Raw genomic sequence first — 18,119 nt, 5'->3', positions numbered from 1 at the left:
GAGCACGATCATCCAAAATGAGCCTCCGTCATTCACAGAAGCTGTCAAGCATCAAGTAAGGAAGGACGCTATGACTGAGGAATATGAGTCCATCATCAAAAACGACGTCTGGGATGCGGTCCCCAGACCCCAGGACAAAGCAGTTGTCACTTCGAAATGGCTTTACAAGATAAAGCATGCAATTGATGAAAGTACAGAAAAGTATAAGGCTCGTTTTGTCACTCGTTGCTTCTCTCAGAAGGAAGCTATAGACTATGACAAGATATTTGCACCTGTTGCCCGATATACCACCATTCGCTCGATCATAGCCCTTGCTGCTTCGCAAGGATGGAACCTACATCAGATGGATGTCAAGACTACGTTCCTGCATGGTTCGATCAAAGAGGAAGTCTATGTGGAGCAACCCGAAGGATTTGAGATTCATGATCGAGAATCTCATGTGTGCAGGTTGAAGAAGGCCCCCTATGGGCTGAAGCAAGCACCCCGAGTGTGGTATGAGAGGATCAATAGCTACTTGATGAAGCTGGGATTCACTAGGAGTGAAGCCGACCCTAACCTTTACTTTAAGGTTGAAAATGAGAATCCTCTCATACTAGTACTGCACGTTGACGACCTCTTTCTAACAGGGGCAGAGCCTCTCATTCACAAATGTAAGAGGGAGTTGGCTTTTGAGTTTGAGATGAAGGACCTAGGACTGATCCACTATTTCCTAGGACTAGAAGTCTGGCAGAAGCCAGGGGAGATTTTCCTATCTCAAGGAAAATGTGGTGAAGATATTGGAGAGATTCTGTATGGTGGATTGCAAGCCTGTAACTACTCCGATGGAGCTTGACTTCAAGAAGTTAAGCGGTAGTGTTGTCGGACCTGTTTCACGAAATGCTACAAAGTATCGTCAACTCGTCGGAGCATTGATGTTCTTGGTGAACACCTGTCCAAATATATGCTTTGCAGTCAACACGTTGAGTCAACATATTGTTGAGCCTCGCCACACACATTGGATTGGTGCCAAGAATCTGTTGAGATATCTTCGTGGCACAATCACTCATGGGTTAAGATACACTGTTGGAGATGTGAGACTACTTGGATATATAGATGCTGATTGGGCAGGTAATGTGGTGGACCGAAAGAGCACCTCCAAGTGTTGTTTCTCTTTGGGATCTGCCTCGATATCCTGGATGAGCAGGAAGCAGAATTCGGTGGCTTTGAGCACCGTCGAGGCAGAGCACATTGCCACTAGTATGGCCTCTTGTGAGGCGGTCTGGTTGCGAAAGTTCTTCAGTGAGTTGTTTGGATCTACATTGGATACCACCGTGATCCTGTGTGACAACCAGAGCAGGATTCGTTTATCAGAGAATCTCGTATTTCATAATCGCTCCAAGCATATCGATATCAGGTAACTCTATATTCCAGATATGGTGCAGCGGGGAGCAATAAGGCTCCAACATATCGGTACAGATGAACAAGTCGCTGACATTTTGACGAAGCCCCTGGGAAAAGTCAAATTATTGACTTTCCGAGAACGACTTAGTGTCGTTCAAAGACCCTCTTATGAGGGACAAGTATGATGTATTGATCTCTGGGAGCTCCAGGGGGGGTGCGGGGTACTTCTTGGAGCGACATGCAACCACAGGGTAGCTCACCATCCCCTGGTGGTCCACTATGTACAGGGTGAAAGGTTCAACCTTCCCCTGTGACACCCCGTGGTGACTGTGGAATAGGATAATTAGTTCTCCTGTGGGCCAGGATGATTAGTTCTCCATGGCGACTATGGAACAGGATGATTAGTTCTCCTGTGGGCCAGGATGATTAGCTCTCTGTGGCGATTGTGGAACAGGATGATTAGTTCTCCTGTAGGCCAGGATGATTAGTTTTCCTATGGCGACTGTTGGACAGGATGATTCGTTCTCCTGTGGATGGGATGATTAGTTCTTCTGTCGAGGCATCCTACCCATGTAGTCTGGGACTCACGGGAAGTACCTCTCATCTGATCAATGAGCAGGGAAATGGGGTTAGGGACCATAGTAGTACTATCGATAGACGCATCGTTGTATCTACCGTACTCCCTATGCTAGGATGACCTCCATTGATCTGGGATCAATGATACTGATTTGGGATCAGTGAGAGTGGTATGACACACTATGAGACTAACTTCAGGTCAGTGGAGGATGGTATGACACATCCTCAATCATTTCTTCTTCTTCATAGTTCGCGCAGAGCAAAGCAGGGCCAAGCTATGCAGGGCAGTGCATTTGATGGCTGGGATAGTAGCAACGGTCAGACGGATTGCAGATGGAGTTCTCCCTAGTTGAGAGGGAGTGTTAAAATTGGCAACTAGGGCCAAACTCCATGTGGGTCACCTCATTTATGGCAGCTGATATTTTTCCTAGATTCCTCTTGTCGAGAGGTGTAGGATTGATCTAAAGATCATCCAATTCCGACAAGTATTTATGGAGATATGAATTTATTTGTAATTACTTGACAAATTGTCAAGGTCGGCCAGCAGTTAAGTGTGTGGCACTCTTGCCCAACGTTGCATATAAATAGAGGAGAGGTTGAGTCATTATCTCAACTCATCTCTTCCTTGTCTCTTGGGTATACGAAGGAAGGAGGATGTAGATCTCATGTGGGAAAGAGGACGCAGCTAGGGCAGCATTGGAGGAGGATGCAGTTAGGGCAGCAAGGACACAGGAAGGTGCAGCAAGTGGTTTAGACCTGCATTGACCAGCATATTTCCTCCATTGACTATGGCCTTGACTGGGTAGCGTCTCCTAGGCTAGCCGAAGTACTGAACAAGTCTGCGTTGACTGTTTGAGAGCACAACAGTGTTGACTAGTTAGGGCTGGCTGCAGTGTGTTGTAGCATTCACTGTTGTTTTGACCATCTTACTTTGACTGTTTTGGGCTGCCACTACTATTGGAGACTGATTTCTCCTAGGTTATCTTAGGGACATTTTGGGCGTTGATTGATCCCTTTTGCTATTGTTGTTCAAGGGCTTCATTACTGTTGTTGTAATCACTGATTAGTGATATTGTACTATCTCTCTCTCTACTGAATTATTGAATATAAAAGAAGATTTGATCAAAGGGTTTCCCCACATTGGGGTTTGCCCCTGGCTAGCTGCCACATCTTGTGTCTCTTGTCTTGGCTTGTTTTTTGTCGATCGTTTAGTGTTCTATCTGAACTTTACTTATGTTTATGTCAATGCTAATCAATGGCTAATAAGAAGAAAAGAAGTAAATTTCTCTAAGCATAGAACATACCATAATTTATCTGAAATTTACTTATGTTTATGCCAATGCTAATCAATGGCTAATAAGAAGAAAAGAAGTAAATTTCTCTAAGCATAGAACATACCATAATTTAACAAGGAGACAGGGACGCAGAGCCAGCCAGGGCTCACGCAGAGCCAACGAGGGCTCACGCAGAGGCAGCCAAGACCTGCACAATGCCTCAAAGGGCCAGCGTGGGTGACGCAGAGGGCCAGAGGGCTAACGCAGTGCCTCCAGAGGCTGACGCGGGCCAAGTCAGAGTAACGTTGGGCTAGAAAGGGCTGACGTTGTCCCTAGAGGCTGACGTTGGGGTTTCGTGGGGCAGATTGGAGTTGTGAAGCTGCTGGAGTGATTATCCGGGGTTTCAGCCGGAACATTTATCTCCGACTGAGAGGTACGACTGCCGAGATTATTCTCTGTTGGGTGAGCTAGTATTGGCACCCAGATTGTATTCTGAAACTGCTTAATAAATTAAACCCTCAGATAGTTGCACCAGTTTTCCCGCATTGAGTTTTTCCAGGGACATTGGTCCAAAAACAATGGTGTCACTTGTGTGCTTGTTTTGTTTCCTTCAGTTGATGATCTATAATGTGTTGAGCATGTACTTGTATTTATTTCGAGTATTTACATGGTAAATAACTTGTTAATTAACAGAACATGTAGGTAGGAATAAATCAGTAAAGTACATGAAGGGTTTCTAACAGTTAGACTTAGAAATTCCAACATGGTACCAGAGGGTGGTTGCAGATCACAGGATAACTGAGGACATCAACCCAGTAGAGCAGCAACAGTAGAAAACAATTGTCCCGAGTGACAGAAGTTGTTCCTAGCAGAGAAGCAGCAAGGAAGGGGTGATGCAGTGCTTGCGTCGTCAAGTTCGAGCCAATAAGAGGCAGCAGAGAGGTTGAGGGAGGCAAAGACAGGGTCACGCAGAGGCCAGGAGGGCTGACGCAGTTGGCTGAGGAAGTTGATTTTCCGGTGTCGGGATTGCGCAAAGCCTAGGAGCTCTAACCTTCAATTTGCTGAGGTTTAGGAGGCTGTGGGTAAGTTGCAAAGTGGAGTACTGTAGTCAAAAAAGTACCTAACAGGGCAAGGCCAAGGAAGAGGGAGTTTCTACCAAGGATTTCTCGCTGAGAAATCTAGATCAGTGGTGCAGATGCACTAACAATCAGAGTGGGGGCATCTTGACATTGGCAAAAGGGTTTCTAGGAGGGAAATCGAGGCTCGGAGGAAGTCACACCAAGAACTTCCAGGAGGGAAGTAGAGGAGCAGCAAGATGGCAGTGAACGGGGTAAGAGACCAAGACAGACAGGACAAAGCCTCAAACTTCGTAGTCTGGAAGGCCAGAATCCTATCCGTTCTAGGCAGGAATCGTGTCAAGCACTTCGCCTTGAGGACGATAGTTATCCCAGTTGACCCAACTAATAACGACAAGTACAAGGAGGCAATGGCGAGGGCCAAGAAAATCATTCTTAACGGGGTCAAGGACCATGTAATACCACATATTTCCGAAAAGGACACGGCAAATGAGATGTGGGAGGCACTAAAGAAATTGTACTAGCATACTTCTATGCAGAGAAGGATGTTACTAGAAAATTAGTTGCGATCATACCAAATGCAGAAGGGAGAACAGATCAACACCTTCCTCGATCCATTGAAGGAGATCCGGGATCAGCTGACTTCCATAGGGGCCACACCGGATCAAGAATTGTTGGTGAGAACAGCCTTGAATGCAGTCTCAGAATACTGGGAGGTGTTTGTCCAGAGCATACTGGGCAAGGTGACCCTTCCAGATTGGGAGGAAATGTGGGCTGCTCTTCGCCAAGAAGAGATCAGAAGGCTGAGCAAGGCAGGAAGCAACGACAAGGGGATCAGAATCAAGAAGGAGGAGGAGCTAGATGCTGCCCTAGCATCTTAGGGAAAGCAGGAGAAACAGAAGAAGAAGGACCTCTCCAAGGTCAAATGCTTCCACTGTGGGGCACTGGTCATTATGCGACCCAATGTCCAAGGAAGAAGAGCAAGGGAGAGGCCTCCGAGACCAAGGTTGCGCCAGCAAAGGCAGAGAAGGAAGTGGAGACAGACGATGACTGCGCCATGAGTGCACACACACCACTTGAGCGGAAGTGGAGAGACATCGAGCTGTAGTCAGACGAACTACAGGCGATGAGGGGTAAGATCCTCGAGGTACCTATCCTCTTGGATTAGACCTAGCTATGGGAGCCTCGAAGAGGAGTAGCAGTATTGGCGGATGTCAGTAGAGACGAATGTGGATGGAGCGACAGAGGGAGCTACAGTGCAGGATTCCCATGACAGCGTGAGGCAGCAATGCGAGAAGCACGGGAGTGTTGCACCAGTGCAAGATGGCATAGAGAGGTGTGCAATGGTGTAAGATGCATGGAGTTGTTGCAGCAGCGCAGAGGTCAGAAAGGGAGCACTTGTCAGTGACAAAGGGAGCTTCAGCATCAGGAGTGTTTCTAGCCTGACAGAGATGTCAAAGTTGGGAGATCAGTTACTTGCTTCTCAGTAACTGAGTTGCAGTGCAACAGTTAGCAGTGGTAGTACTATGGGCAACACGATGTAGCATGATGAGAGGGGTTGCAATGCAGATGCAGCAATGGCAATGGCAGGGCCATGGGCAGCAGCACGGATGCAGAGGGCGATGTCGTACAGATGCAGCAGTGGCAGTGGCAGGGCCATGGATAGCAGTACATGATGTAGTAGTGCAGAGGAAGTTAGGCAGCAGGCCTAGCATCGGCACAGGGACCGATGCCAGATGATCAGGGTGATACTCAGTGAGGAGTATTACTAGAGCACAGTCCTCGCTAAGAGGGAGTGTTTATTTGAGGTAGCATCGGATGTGCTCTAGCCGCGAAATTTGGTGGAGAGGCTAAGGCACATGAGATCTCCAATACCCAGAAACGGTTTGGGCAGATTCTAAATAGTTTGGAAAATATTAAAATAATTAATATTTTTTATGGAATCCCTAAGTCTAAACTTAGGGAAAATAAAATATTAATGTGTATTAATATAAAACTGTGATAGAAGGGTCCAAAAGTCATGGATCAAGCCAAATCTAATCTTAGTCGTTGATTAGGGACTTCTTCTCGGTCGTTGATTTGTCAATGAGAAAAGTATAAGAGGAGGCTTGAGGGTCACTTGGAGAACACACCGAGTTGATCAAGAATTCGACTTTCTGGAGTTGGGTTTGTTGAGGAAATCGAGAGAGTGATCAAAGTTGCAGCTGAGGGGCAGTGAATGCAGAAGCGGAGAGGCAAAGATAGCACCAAGAAGATCAGTGCAGCAATGGGAGAGAGGGACACAGAGCCAGCCAGGGCTCACACAGAGGCAGCCAGGAGTTGCGCAGTGCCTGAGAGGGCCAACGTGGGTGACGCAGAGGGCCAGAGAGCTAACACAGTGCCTCCAGAGGCTGACGCAGGCCAAGCCAACGTAACATTGGGCAAACGCTGGGCCAAAAAGGGCTAATGTTATCCCTAGAGGCTGACGTTGGGGTTTTGTGGGGCAGATTGGAGGTGTGAAGCTGTCGGAGTGATTATCCGGGGTTTCAACCGGAACATCTGTCTCCGACTGAGAGGTACTGCTGCCGATATTATTCTCTGTTGGGCGAGCCAGTATTGGCACCCAGATTGTATTTTGAAACTGCTTAATAAATCAAACCCTCAAATAGTTGTACCGGTTTTCCCACATTGGGTTTTTCCGGGGACATTGGTCCAAAACAACGGTGTCACTTGTGTGTTTGTTTTTTTTCCTTCAGTTGATGATCTATAATGTGTTGAGCATGTACTTGTATTTATTTCATGTATTTACATGGTAAATAACTTGTTAATTAACAGAACAAGTAGGTAGGAATAAATCAGTAATGTACATGAAAAGTTTCAACAGTTAGACTTAGAAATTCCAACACCAAAGACTGTTTGCCCACACCCTTCTAGTGAAACTGAAACTAATAACAATATTTAAAATTTATCATGTATAAGATCCTGCATCTTTCATGTGAAGAGTGTTCCACCATGGCAAAGTTTCCCCTTTTAGATTAAACACTACTCATGGTATAAGGTCTTAACAGCTTGAGGCTTATTCCATTAAGTAATTAATTTCTATATATCTCAAAAGTGTATATAGACAATTGAGTCATTGACTATACTTTTAGAAATCAGGCATGTGAAGAACAAGCACACACCAGCCAGTTTTCTTGTCCTGTATATTGTAATACAATCAAACATATCTTCTACAAGAAAAGAATATAAATCCATCTGTGTTGAACTAAGAATTCCAGTTTATATTGGACATTCCTTCAAAATCTGATTTTAAATATAACTATCTTGAAAGACATAAATGATTACTTTTTAGAAAATAGATAATCAAGTTCAAACAATATCCGGTAAGTTCTTAATTTCTTATAGTTGTAAGACTCTCATCCAATAATTTTGTATGTTAAATTTGTTAATAAGGATTTTGAACTATGGATTTCTGGAATATCCTTTTTAATTTCTCGTACCTACACAAAAAAGAATTTGTATCCACTCAATACTACATTAAATACCAGCTTAGGGAGTGATTTGTGTGTAAATTTTTATTCATTATAATTTTCTAGAATTTATAGTTCATTAAAAACTGTTTATGACACCCTACTTGTAATAAGTACATTCTAATAAGAGATTTAAGAGCAGACCTCTGGTAATTCCACCCCTGCAAATTTGAATCTTGCTCCTCTTCGTAGATCCGGTATTCCATCACTTTCTTTCACAACCTTTAAGAATAACATGATGTCAATAAATATAAAAGTACAAGACAAAATTGATGAAACTTGCACCATGTAGAATTTTAAACCAGGAAACCTTGTGGCCTGCTGTCTACATTCAGATAGAATATGTTCCATTCAGTTTATCCAGATGTCCTTTCAGAAATAGGTGAGATTTATAACTACACCCAATGCAAATAGGAGGGCCTTGGGATGCAAGCTTTTAATGCCTTCACAATCTAGATTTGTGTGTATACTATCAACTAGTAAAGTCAAAATAAATTCAAGCAAAATTCTGACACCATCAATAGTATAACCTTGTTAAGAATAATGATATTAACTTTCCTGGTAAATCTTCAATTATATTTATCAGAAAGAAAATCCCCCAATCCATGTTTGAGGAGACAAAAATCTTAGAACTCGTAAATATTCCAGCATATTTTAAGGATCAGAGTAGCAGTATTTGTTTTTAAACCTGTGTTAACGGGGACAGGGTACCCAACTCTAGGAGATGTGCCTCTGTATCTCCCTGTCTCAGAGACATGTCCCTGCATTGGAGACACACCTCTCAATTTTAGGAGAAGCGTCCCACCTTGTGGACACATGAAGGCATCCCTAACTGAACAAAAGGAATGTTCCCTGAAATCAATCTGAAATTATGATTTATACAGTCCTGCATGTACATCATGCAATGTATTCTCATTGTTAAGGACTGATCATGTCCTGCATGTCCAACAATCTGATTTAAGGGCTTCCTTTTATTTTCCAGGCCATGTGGTTCATATATCTATCCAGGAAGTTATCCTATCTGACCTACATATTTCATGACCAACTAGCTTATATAGAAGATGAACACCCTAGTTCAAAAGGTAGCTAAATCATGACATATGGCAAGCAAAACTCAAAAGAGAAAAACACCCTACATTGGAGAAAGACTGGATTAAGGTATGTGCCAAAGAAAGAGATAATAGAGGAACACCTTGCTTGAAATGGTGCCATGTGGGACTAAAAGGTGTCTCTATGGTCAAGAGAGGTCAATTGGGGGCATTATACATGCTTCATTGTCATTGTGGCTACAAAGGAGGCAATAAATCACTATAATGTACGACTGCTTAAGTAAAAAGAAGGCCAAACTCACTTGGAAGGATAAATTTTGACATTGCATTTTATGATGATACCAGTGTTGATTTCTGGTAGCATCAGATGTGCTCTGAGTCTCAAAATTTGCAGGGAGGCTTAAACACATGCATCCTCCAATACCCAAAATTTGTTTTCAGAAATTCCACCTGGAGACAGTTTTATTAAAATAATTAATTATTTTTAATAGGACCCTAAGCCTAAACTTAGGAAATTATAATAATTAATGGATATCAATCTAAACTGTGGGTGAAACTTCTAGAAGAAGGCGGAAATCAAGTAAATACGATCCTAGCCATTGATTAGAATCTAATCTAGATCATTGATTGATCAACGAGAGGATTATAAGAGAAGGCTCGATGGACACTTGGAGAACACACCAGAGGCAGAGACTCAGTTACCCGAGTAAAGATTGATTTTCTCATTGGTCGAAGTTCCACAAGAGAAAATCGAATCAGAGGGAGAGTTGCAGGTAAGAAAGGAAGAGAGGGCATCAGCATCTTTCAAGAGTACAAGGCAGCAAGACACAGAGCAGGAAGGGTGACACAGAAAGAGGCAGCGCAGAGGCAAATTGACGCAGAGCCTGCGTGGGCAACTAAACGTTGGGCCAGCATGAGAAGTTTGACGCAAAGGGATGCAGAAGGATTCTGGTGAAGAGGAGTACTTAACCTGGATCAGAAATTTGTCAAGAAGCGTCTGTAAAATTTATCACTCTTGTTTTGTTGGTTGTAATTTGTACATGAGAATTTGCAGAAGAATAATAAAGAAACCCTCATCTATTGCATCGGTTTTCCGACATTGGGTTTTTCCGGGGACGATTGTCCAAAAACCACTGTGTCATTGTGATTGTATTTGTGCCCATATTTTTCCTCATATTTACTTTCTGCGATATTTTAATTGTAAAGGTTGCAGTAGAATATATTTCGATATTTGTTTTAAGAACACTGCAAATAACTTATTTTTGACATAATAAGTAGAAGAAATAATATTAATCACCGCAATAGGATTTCTATTTAGAAATTTTCACATGGTATCAGAGCTAAGGGAAAGCAGAAGCTAGAAAACCCACCATTGAAGGAAGAAAAGAATTCGAAATTCCTGCAGGGGCAGTAATTCAATCGCCAAGGGGCTTGCGCAGTTCAAAGCCAAGAGGATTAGATTTCATGGGAAAACTCTATCTGAGTGAGTCGACATAGAGGTAAGTCTTTCTGATCAAAATTTGTCAGTGATAGAAGGAACATCAGAAGATTCAGCGAGAGGGGTTGTCTCAAGCGGGACACAGTTTTTCCTGCAGCAGTTGCTAGGACAGGTTAGCATTAGAAATTGGCACAATATGGATACTCAGAGTGTCTTAGAGTTATCTATCAGATTAGATGAAGAATTCGCATGCCTAGCAAATTCAACGTCAGCAGATGTTTGGTACATAGATAGCGGGGCTCCCTGTCATATGACTGGAGTACGAGAACATTTCTCGAACTATCAAGAAGAACAAATGGACTTCAAAATCACTATGGGAAACAAAACGAAATGTACTCTAGTAGGGGGAGGCACCATAGCATTTCAGATGGAAGCAGGGACCAGCATCCAAGCCACCAATGTTCTGCATGTGCCAGGATTAGGAATGAACTTGATTTCAGTGTCCCAGTTACCGGACAAGGGATACAATATATACTTCATGGGAAAGAAAGTATATGTCAAGCATGCAAGCTGGAAGAAGAAAAGGCAAAATGGGATTCGAAGCAACAAGTTGTATAGATTGCAGCTTGAGTCACTAATGGCACTAATAGGCAGCAACTATAATGGTGAAAAGGAGCGAAATGAATTATGGCACAGGCGAATGGGGCATTTACACCATGGAGCACTGAGGATGCTCAAAGAGACTGTTACAGGAGTAGCAATGCTAAGTAGTGAACATGATAACTTATTCAAAGGATGTGTACTAGGGAAGTACGCTAAAGCAGCTTTTTCCAGAAGTAACAATAGAGCAGAATGTGTATTAGGATTGATACACTCAAATATTTGTGGTCCTATGTCCACAAGAGCTCTTAGTGGTGGCCAATACTTCATCACCTTTATCGATGATCACTCCAGAAAAAATTTGGATCTATTTCTTAAAGACCAAGGATGAGGTCTTTGATCGTTTCCGAGAGTTTAAAGCTCTTGTTGAAAATATGATAGGGAAAAAGATAAAGGTATTGCATTCAGATAATGGTTGAGAATATAAGGATAAAGGCTTCACAGATTTTTGCGCAAGGGAGGGCATCAAAAGAGAGTGGACAGCTCCATAAAATGCAAAGCTGAATGGAGTAGCAGAACGGAAAAAATAGAACTATTGTTGGGTCAACCAAAGCTATGTTGTATGATCAGGATCTACCTAGGTATCTATGGGCATAAGCTTGCAACACACAATTGTATATCCAGAGTAGATCTCCTCATAGAGCATTGGAGAAGAAAACACCCGAAGGGGTCTTCACAGGGAAGAAGTCGAAAGACAGTCATCTCAAGATATTCGGAAGTGTGGCTTATTGTCACATTCCAGACGAGAAGCATAGTAAACTGGATCAGACTGCAGAAAAGGGGTATCTCGTAGGATACAGCAAGACCTCAAAGGCATACAAAATCTACATTCCTAGCAGCAAGAAGATTGTAGTGAGACGGGATGCAAATTTCATGGAGGACAGAGCTTTTAGGAAATCTCGTGAGATGCCTGCAGAAGATCAGTGAGGAGATGTTCCATTAGTCCAAGAGCAGCAGGGGCAGCAAGGAGGACAAACACCTAGATCGAGTACAGTGATAAATACCAGTATCTCCTCAGAAGGAGGAAATGTTGATAGTTCTCAACAGATGGAATGACAAGATCAGGAGGAAGAGTTGGTTGAGCCTCCCACCACCAATAGTAGAACCAGCAGAGAAGTACAGCAGACACTGAGGGACGCAGAGGAGTTTGTTGGAGCTCCTAGAACCGAAAAAATGCAGCGTAGACAACCTGACAGATACCAGGCATTGGTAGCTTAGGTTGAAGAACCTGTTAGGCCAAGCAGTAACTCCATAAGGCAAAAATGTTTTGTGTGTTCTATTCCATTAGGTAGGTCTTCATTATATACATGAGGGAGAGACTGTTCAGTTCATCTCCCGATGACTGTTCATATTTCTTATTTATCTATTTACATATATTTACCAAATCACAAGGATTAGATGTCAACATTCCCCCCCTTAATCTGAAGGGATGTTGGTGAGTCCAAGCATCATTCTGAATCGTTCAAGCTTTTCTCTTCCAAGTGCTTTGGTGAAGATGTCTACAATTTGCTCATTTGTGGAACAATGACAAAGATGGATTGTTTTGGCCTCAACATGATGTCAAATCAGATGACACTTAGTATTGATGTGCTTCGTTTGATCATGGAACTTTGGGTTCTTGGCCAACTTTATTGCAGAGGTATTGTCAATCATGAGTGGAGTTGATTGTACTTGTTTTACCTACAAATCTTCAAGAATTTTCCTGAGCCACACAATTTCTTTTGTTGCTTCAGCTGCTGCCATGTATTCTACTTCTGTTGTGGAATCTGCTGGAACTGATTGTTTGCGTGATCTTCAGAAGACAGCTCCTCATCCAAGACTCATAGCATATCTTGAAGTAGATACCCCAATTTCTTTGTCTTCATCGAAGTCTGAATCAGAGTATCCAATCAAGCTGAAGTCGTCCACCTGCGTATACTTGATTCCAAAGTCTTGAGTTCCCTTCAAGTACCTTAGAACTCTTTTTGCAGCAGACCAATGTCCCTCACAAGGATTTTGCATAAACCTGGAGAGGATTCCAACAGCAAATGAAATGTCTCGTCTGGTAGTAGTTAGGTAGTTGAGACTTCCTACAAGCTGTCTATACTTTATTGCATCCTCAAATTCTTTTCCTTCAATAGATGTGAGCTTTAAGTTTTGTTCCATTGGAGTAGTAAGAGGATTACACTCTGTCATGCCAAACCTGTTCAACAGATCTCCAATGTATTTCTTTTGAGAAAGAAATATGGACTTTGGATGTTGGGTTACTTCAATGACAAGATAGTAATGAACATAGCCCAAATCAGTCATTTCAAAACTTTTCCCCAATTCCTTCTTTATGGATGCAATGTAGCTTTCATTGTTCCCTGTCATCAAAAGATCATCTACATATACCACAAGATATACAACTATTTTGCCAACTTTCTTGACAAATAAAGTTGCATCATCAAGATCATAATGTTTGAAATTGAGTTTCAGAAGATGCTCAGTTAGTTTTTCATACCAGGCTCGCGGTGCTTGTTTGAGGCCATACAAGGACTTCACCAGTTTGCATACTTTATGTTCATGTCCTTTCACAACAAATCCTTCCGGCTGGGACATAAAAACATTCTCTTTTATATCTCCATTTAAGAAAGCAGTTTTTACATCCATTCGGTGGACTTTCCAACCGTTTTGAGCTGCTAGTGCAAAGAGTGTCCGGATGGTAGCCCATTTCGCTGTGGGGGCAAAAGTCTCCTCATAATCGACCCCTTCCTTCTGTGCAAAACCTTTTGCCACAAGCCTAGCTTTGTGCTTATCAAGTGAGCCATCAGCGTTATACTTGTTCTTGTAGACCCACTTGCAGCCAATTGGTTTGTTTCCTAATGGAGGATCAACCAGCTTCCAAGTGTCGTTCTTTATGAGGGCATCATACTCCTTTTGCATTGCTTCTTTCCATTCATCATGAGAAGCAGCTTCTTTGAAGGAAGTTGGTTCAAAATCTGTAGACAAGTTCAATTCACAATCATAATAAACATCCATATCAACAGGTGAATTAGAGTCATCCACATCACCTCCATTTTTCCGGTTTGAATTTCTAGTTCCTGTCTTTCCAACCTCATCAGGATGAACACTTTCAAGTGTCTTTGTCAGCCATTTTGGGGGACCTTTTTCAAATGGTCCAGGCTGCTCCGTTGATTGAGTTGGGACTGAATCAAGATCGAGTCTCCCAATTCTATCAATCACATCACTTAAAACATCATTCGTTGTTGGAGTTTCATGCGGGGGAGAGTGTTCTTCAGAAGAAGAGTCCACATGTTGATCTAGTATAGGAATCCCCCCTTCAAGATGTGGAATCTGATTATCAAATTCTTGAAATGATTTTGCTTTTGCGAATCTATCCAAGCGATCAAGTTGCCGCTTAACAACATTGTCAGTTTTGGATGATTCAAGGAAAATTACATCTCTAGATACAACAAACTTCTTATTTACTTCATCATAGAGGCGGTATGCTTTGAAGGTGTTTGAATACCCCAGAAAGATACACTTACAACTTCTAGCACCAAGTTTGTTTCTATGTACCTTTGGTATCAAGGCATAACAGGTGGAACCAAAGACCTTGAGATGCTTTACCGAAAGAACATGTCCATACCACATTTCATATGGAGTTTTGTTTCTTATAGCATTAGATGGACATCTATTCTTTATATATGCAGCACATAGAACAGCATTAGCCCAAAACATTATCTTTACATTTTTGAAGAAGAGCATGGATCGTACCATATTTAAAATTGTCCTATTCATTCTTTCAGAGTTTTATTTCTTATAGCATTAGATGGACATCTATTCTTTATATATGCAGCACATAGAACAGCATCAACCCAAAACATTATCTTTACATTTTTGAAAAAGAGCATGGATCGTACCATATTTAAGATTGTCCTATTCATTCTTTCAGCTACACCATTCCGTTGGGGATTATAAGGCACAGTTGTTTGATGTTTGATCCCATGTTGGCGAAGATATTTTTCAAATTCATTTGATGTGTATTCTTTTCCATTATCAGTGTGAATAGACCCTATATGAGATTGTGCATCATTTTCAATCCATTTATGAAAATTCTTGAATGTTTGAAAAGCATCAGATTTGTTCTTCAATAAATAAACCCAACACATTTTGGTGTAGTCATCAATAAATGTCATGATATATTTATTTCCATTTGCAGAAGGAACAAGCATTGGACCACATAAATATGAATGAATGAGTTCAAGTTTTCTATGTGCTCTTGAATGTGAATCATGAAAAGACTATTTGCTATGCTTTCCTAGAATGCAAGCATCACATTGCTTAAGTTTCATAGGAATTGTAAGCAAACCAGCAACACCATTTTTCTTCAACAAGCAGAGATTGTCATAGTTCAAATGTCCAAATTTAGCATGCCATAATAAACTTGATGGAAGTGTACCTTCTTCATGATGAGAATTGTATGAGAAATGTTGTGCACGATCAGAGGTTCTTTGCAGCTTGAGAAGCCTTTCTTCTTCTATTCCCCTCATGACTAGTCAATGGTCCGATGCTTTTCTTACCTCAAGCTTGCCATCAAACATATGAATGGAGTGACCTTGCTGGCGGATGTGAACCAAGGACAGCAAGTTTCTCTTGAGTTGTGGGAGACATAGAACATGATACAGAAGAAACTCTGGAAGACCAGGCAGTTTAAGCCTGATTGTGCCAAGCGCTGATGGCTTGATTTTTTATTGGTCTGCAAAGTATACTGCTCCATCAACATTGTCAATGAAATCTTCAAAAAAATCTTTTCTATGAGTCATGTGGCAGGTTGCTCCTAAATCAAGCAACCAATCGTTTTTCCAAGAAGCAAGTGAAGCATTAAATAACTCTTCATTTACCATGATTCAGGTGCTTTACCTATGTCTGTATCATCAGTTTTACGTTTTTGTTGGTTTCTTTTCTGCTCAATTTTGTCCCGTGGTAGCTTGCATGTAGAGGCATCATGTGATCCATTTCTTTTGCAGTGTATGCAGTGCAAATCTGCCTTTTCTCCTTGAGAATGTCTGCCCCCCTGCCTTTGAAATATCTTCCTCTTCCTCTTCGACCACCTCTTCCTCTTGTAGAATCTTGAGCAAGATGCTTTTCTTTATGAGCAAGGCACACAGCCTCTTCAGAAGATTCAGGGGCTGTCTTCTTTCCAAAAGCTTTCTCTCTTTCAGCAAACTTTTTCACAAGAGAGTCAAAGGTAATATCTTTGAGATTTCCATTTGCTTGCAATGACTCAAGATAATTGGAGTAAGTAGGATAAAGTGCCTTGAGAAAAGCAATAAGAGGAATATCCAATTCAACCTTAGTGGATTTGATATCATGCATTATAGACTTTACTTCAGATGCAAGAGCAAGAGGATCATTATTTTGCAGTTCAAGAGTGAAGAGCTTAATCATGAGTTGAACAACTTCAAGTGCAGAATGTGAGTCATAGAGTTCTTTTAGCTTTTGTAAGGCTTCAAAGGCAGTTGAATATGACGAAATATGGCGACTCACCTATTCATTTACAGATGCTGCGATTAATGCATAAGCTTTGATGTTCTTGTTTTCCCAAATGACGAGCTCTTTGTCTGAGGTAGGTTGTACTGGTTCATTGTCTCCGTCTCCGACATACACTCCTTTCCACAACTCATTGAAAATGAGGGTGTGTTTTATCATCTGGGACCATTCAGGATAGTTCTCCTTGCCAGTGAGAACTATTCCCACCATGGATATGATTGAATGCATTCTGTAAAAAAAAATTAATTCTGCTGATAGAAAAATACTTCTGCCGATATACTGTAAAATTGTACTTCTAGTGGTAAATTTTTATTTTTATTTTTTGACAGCAAAATAGTTGTAATATTTATCAGAACTTCAAGAAGCACAATACTACAGAAGGAGTTGCTCCGAGATCTTTACAAAATGATTCAACTAGAACAAACCATACGCCTTAATTTTCAAAGCCAGTGCGCTAGTGCAGCATAGTATTAGAAGTTTATGATCCCCAAACAAAAGTCTACCACCAGTAGTTTCTAAACAAATACTCGGCTATAATAAAACGAAACACCAGTCAACGTTATCACCTGAAATTTCACGCCCCAAAAAGAGAAAGTAAGTTAGGTTTGGATAAAGAGTATGGTCGCAGATTGGACCTTTCTATTATTATCATCATTGCTGGTCTTTACACAATTCTGCAACAAATTCCCGGTGGTTCTCACGTTTCCTGCCATATTCATATGCTCATCTCTTTTATATTTGACAACTACGTGATTTACTAAAGATTACGACGTGCTCGGCCGCTGGTAGAGATAGTGGAATATGCTGGAAATGTAATTAAAGTGGAAGGCATCAAGCTGGCTAAGGACATGTGGGCAAACCAGGTCGGGGTGTACTCACAGGATGTCATGTTATACCTAATTTCTGGTCGCTCCGTCAACCACCAGAACCCTTTTCAATGGATGTTGCAGAGGCGAGTCTCAACATAAGTATGTTGGAGTTCATTCGCTACCGTTTACTAGAAGTGGAGGGCGATATTGATATCTGAGACATTGAGGATGGAGGAGCAGCGCAATATGCAGCGCTTTGACACCAGAGAGCAGCGTAATATGCAGCGCTTTGACACCAGAGAGCAGCGTAATATGCAGCGCAATAATAGCAATCAATGCATTCAAAAATGTATTGAATGCGGATGGTCTGTCCAAATGTTGCGCCAAACACTACAGAGGATATGGCTGGGTACTTTCAAAACCGCCGAAGATGCTCTTCAGAGAAGGATCATATGGAGTTCACATTCATTAAGGGAGAGGAACGCTTCAGGCATTGTGGCAGAGGAACGTGGCAGCAGCGTTCAGGTGAATGTGGCAGCAGCGTTCAGGTGACAGCGTGGAGCAGGGTACCAACATTTATGAACAGGCAACGTTTTTGAATGGAGAGACAGCACTTTGTATGGACAGCTATTTTGAATGGAGAACAGAGGAGCAGAGGATCAAAATAGCGAGTTACAAAGGGCATAAATGCTAAAAAAATGGAGTTGGCTTTAATACCATGTCAGGCCAGGCAGTAACTCCATAAGGCAAGAATGTTTTGTGTGTTCTATTCCATCAGGTAGGTCTTCATTATATACATGAGGGTGAGACTGTTCATTTCATCTCCCGATAACT

The 18,119-nt window shown here is 41.9% G+C and overlaps 1 protein-coding gene across 7 annotated transcripts in view; it reads right to left on the bottom strand.

The window, feature by feature from the left end:
- The window catches only part of LOC149197137 (Rhodanese/Cell cycle control phosphatase superfamily protein), a 263,884-nt gene that overhangs the window by 156,330 nt on the left and 89,435 nt on the right, over positions 1-18,119 (bottom strand). For 6 of the 7 annotated variants that reach the window (XM_089405744.1, XM_089405743.1, XM_089405746.1 and 3 more), the window contains one exon: positions 7,960-8,037. The exons of the other annotated variant lie outside the window; for it this stretch is intronic. In XM_089405744.1, coding sequence (XP_089261870.1) covers positions 7,960-8,037 — 78 coding nt within the window. The remainder of the gene's footprint in view (positions 1-7,959; positions 8,038-18,119) is intronic. 7 annotated transcript variants of the gene reach the window in all.

This window comes from Pinus tabuliformis, chromosome 2_2, assembly GCF_031772625.1.
Source record: "Pinus tabuliformis cultivar Carrire ecotype Pingquan chromosome 2_2, CPIR1, whole genome shotgun sequence".
Classification (NCBI taxonomy): Eukaryota; Viridiplantae; Streptophyta; class Pinopsida; order Pinales; family Pinaceae; genus Pinus; species Pinus tabuliformis.
The sequence above is the reverse complement of the archived record's forward strand: the minus strand, read 5'-3'. Positions and strand labels throughout refer to the sequence as shown.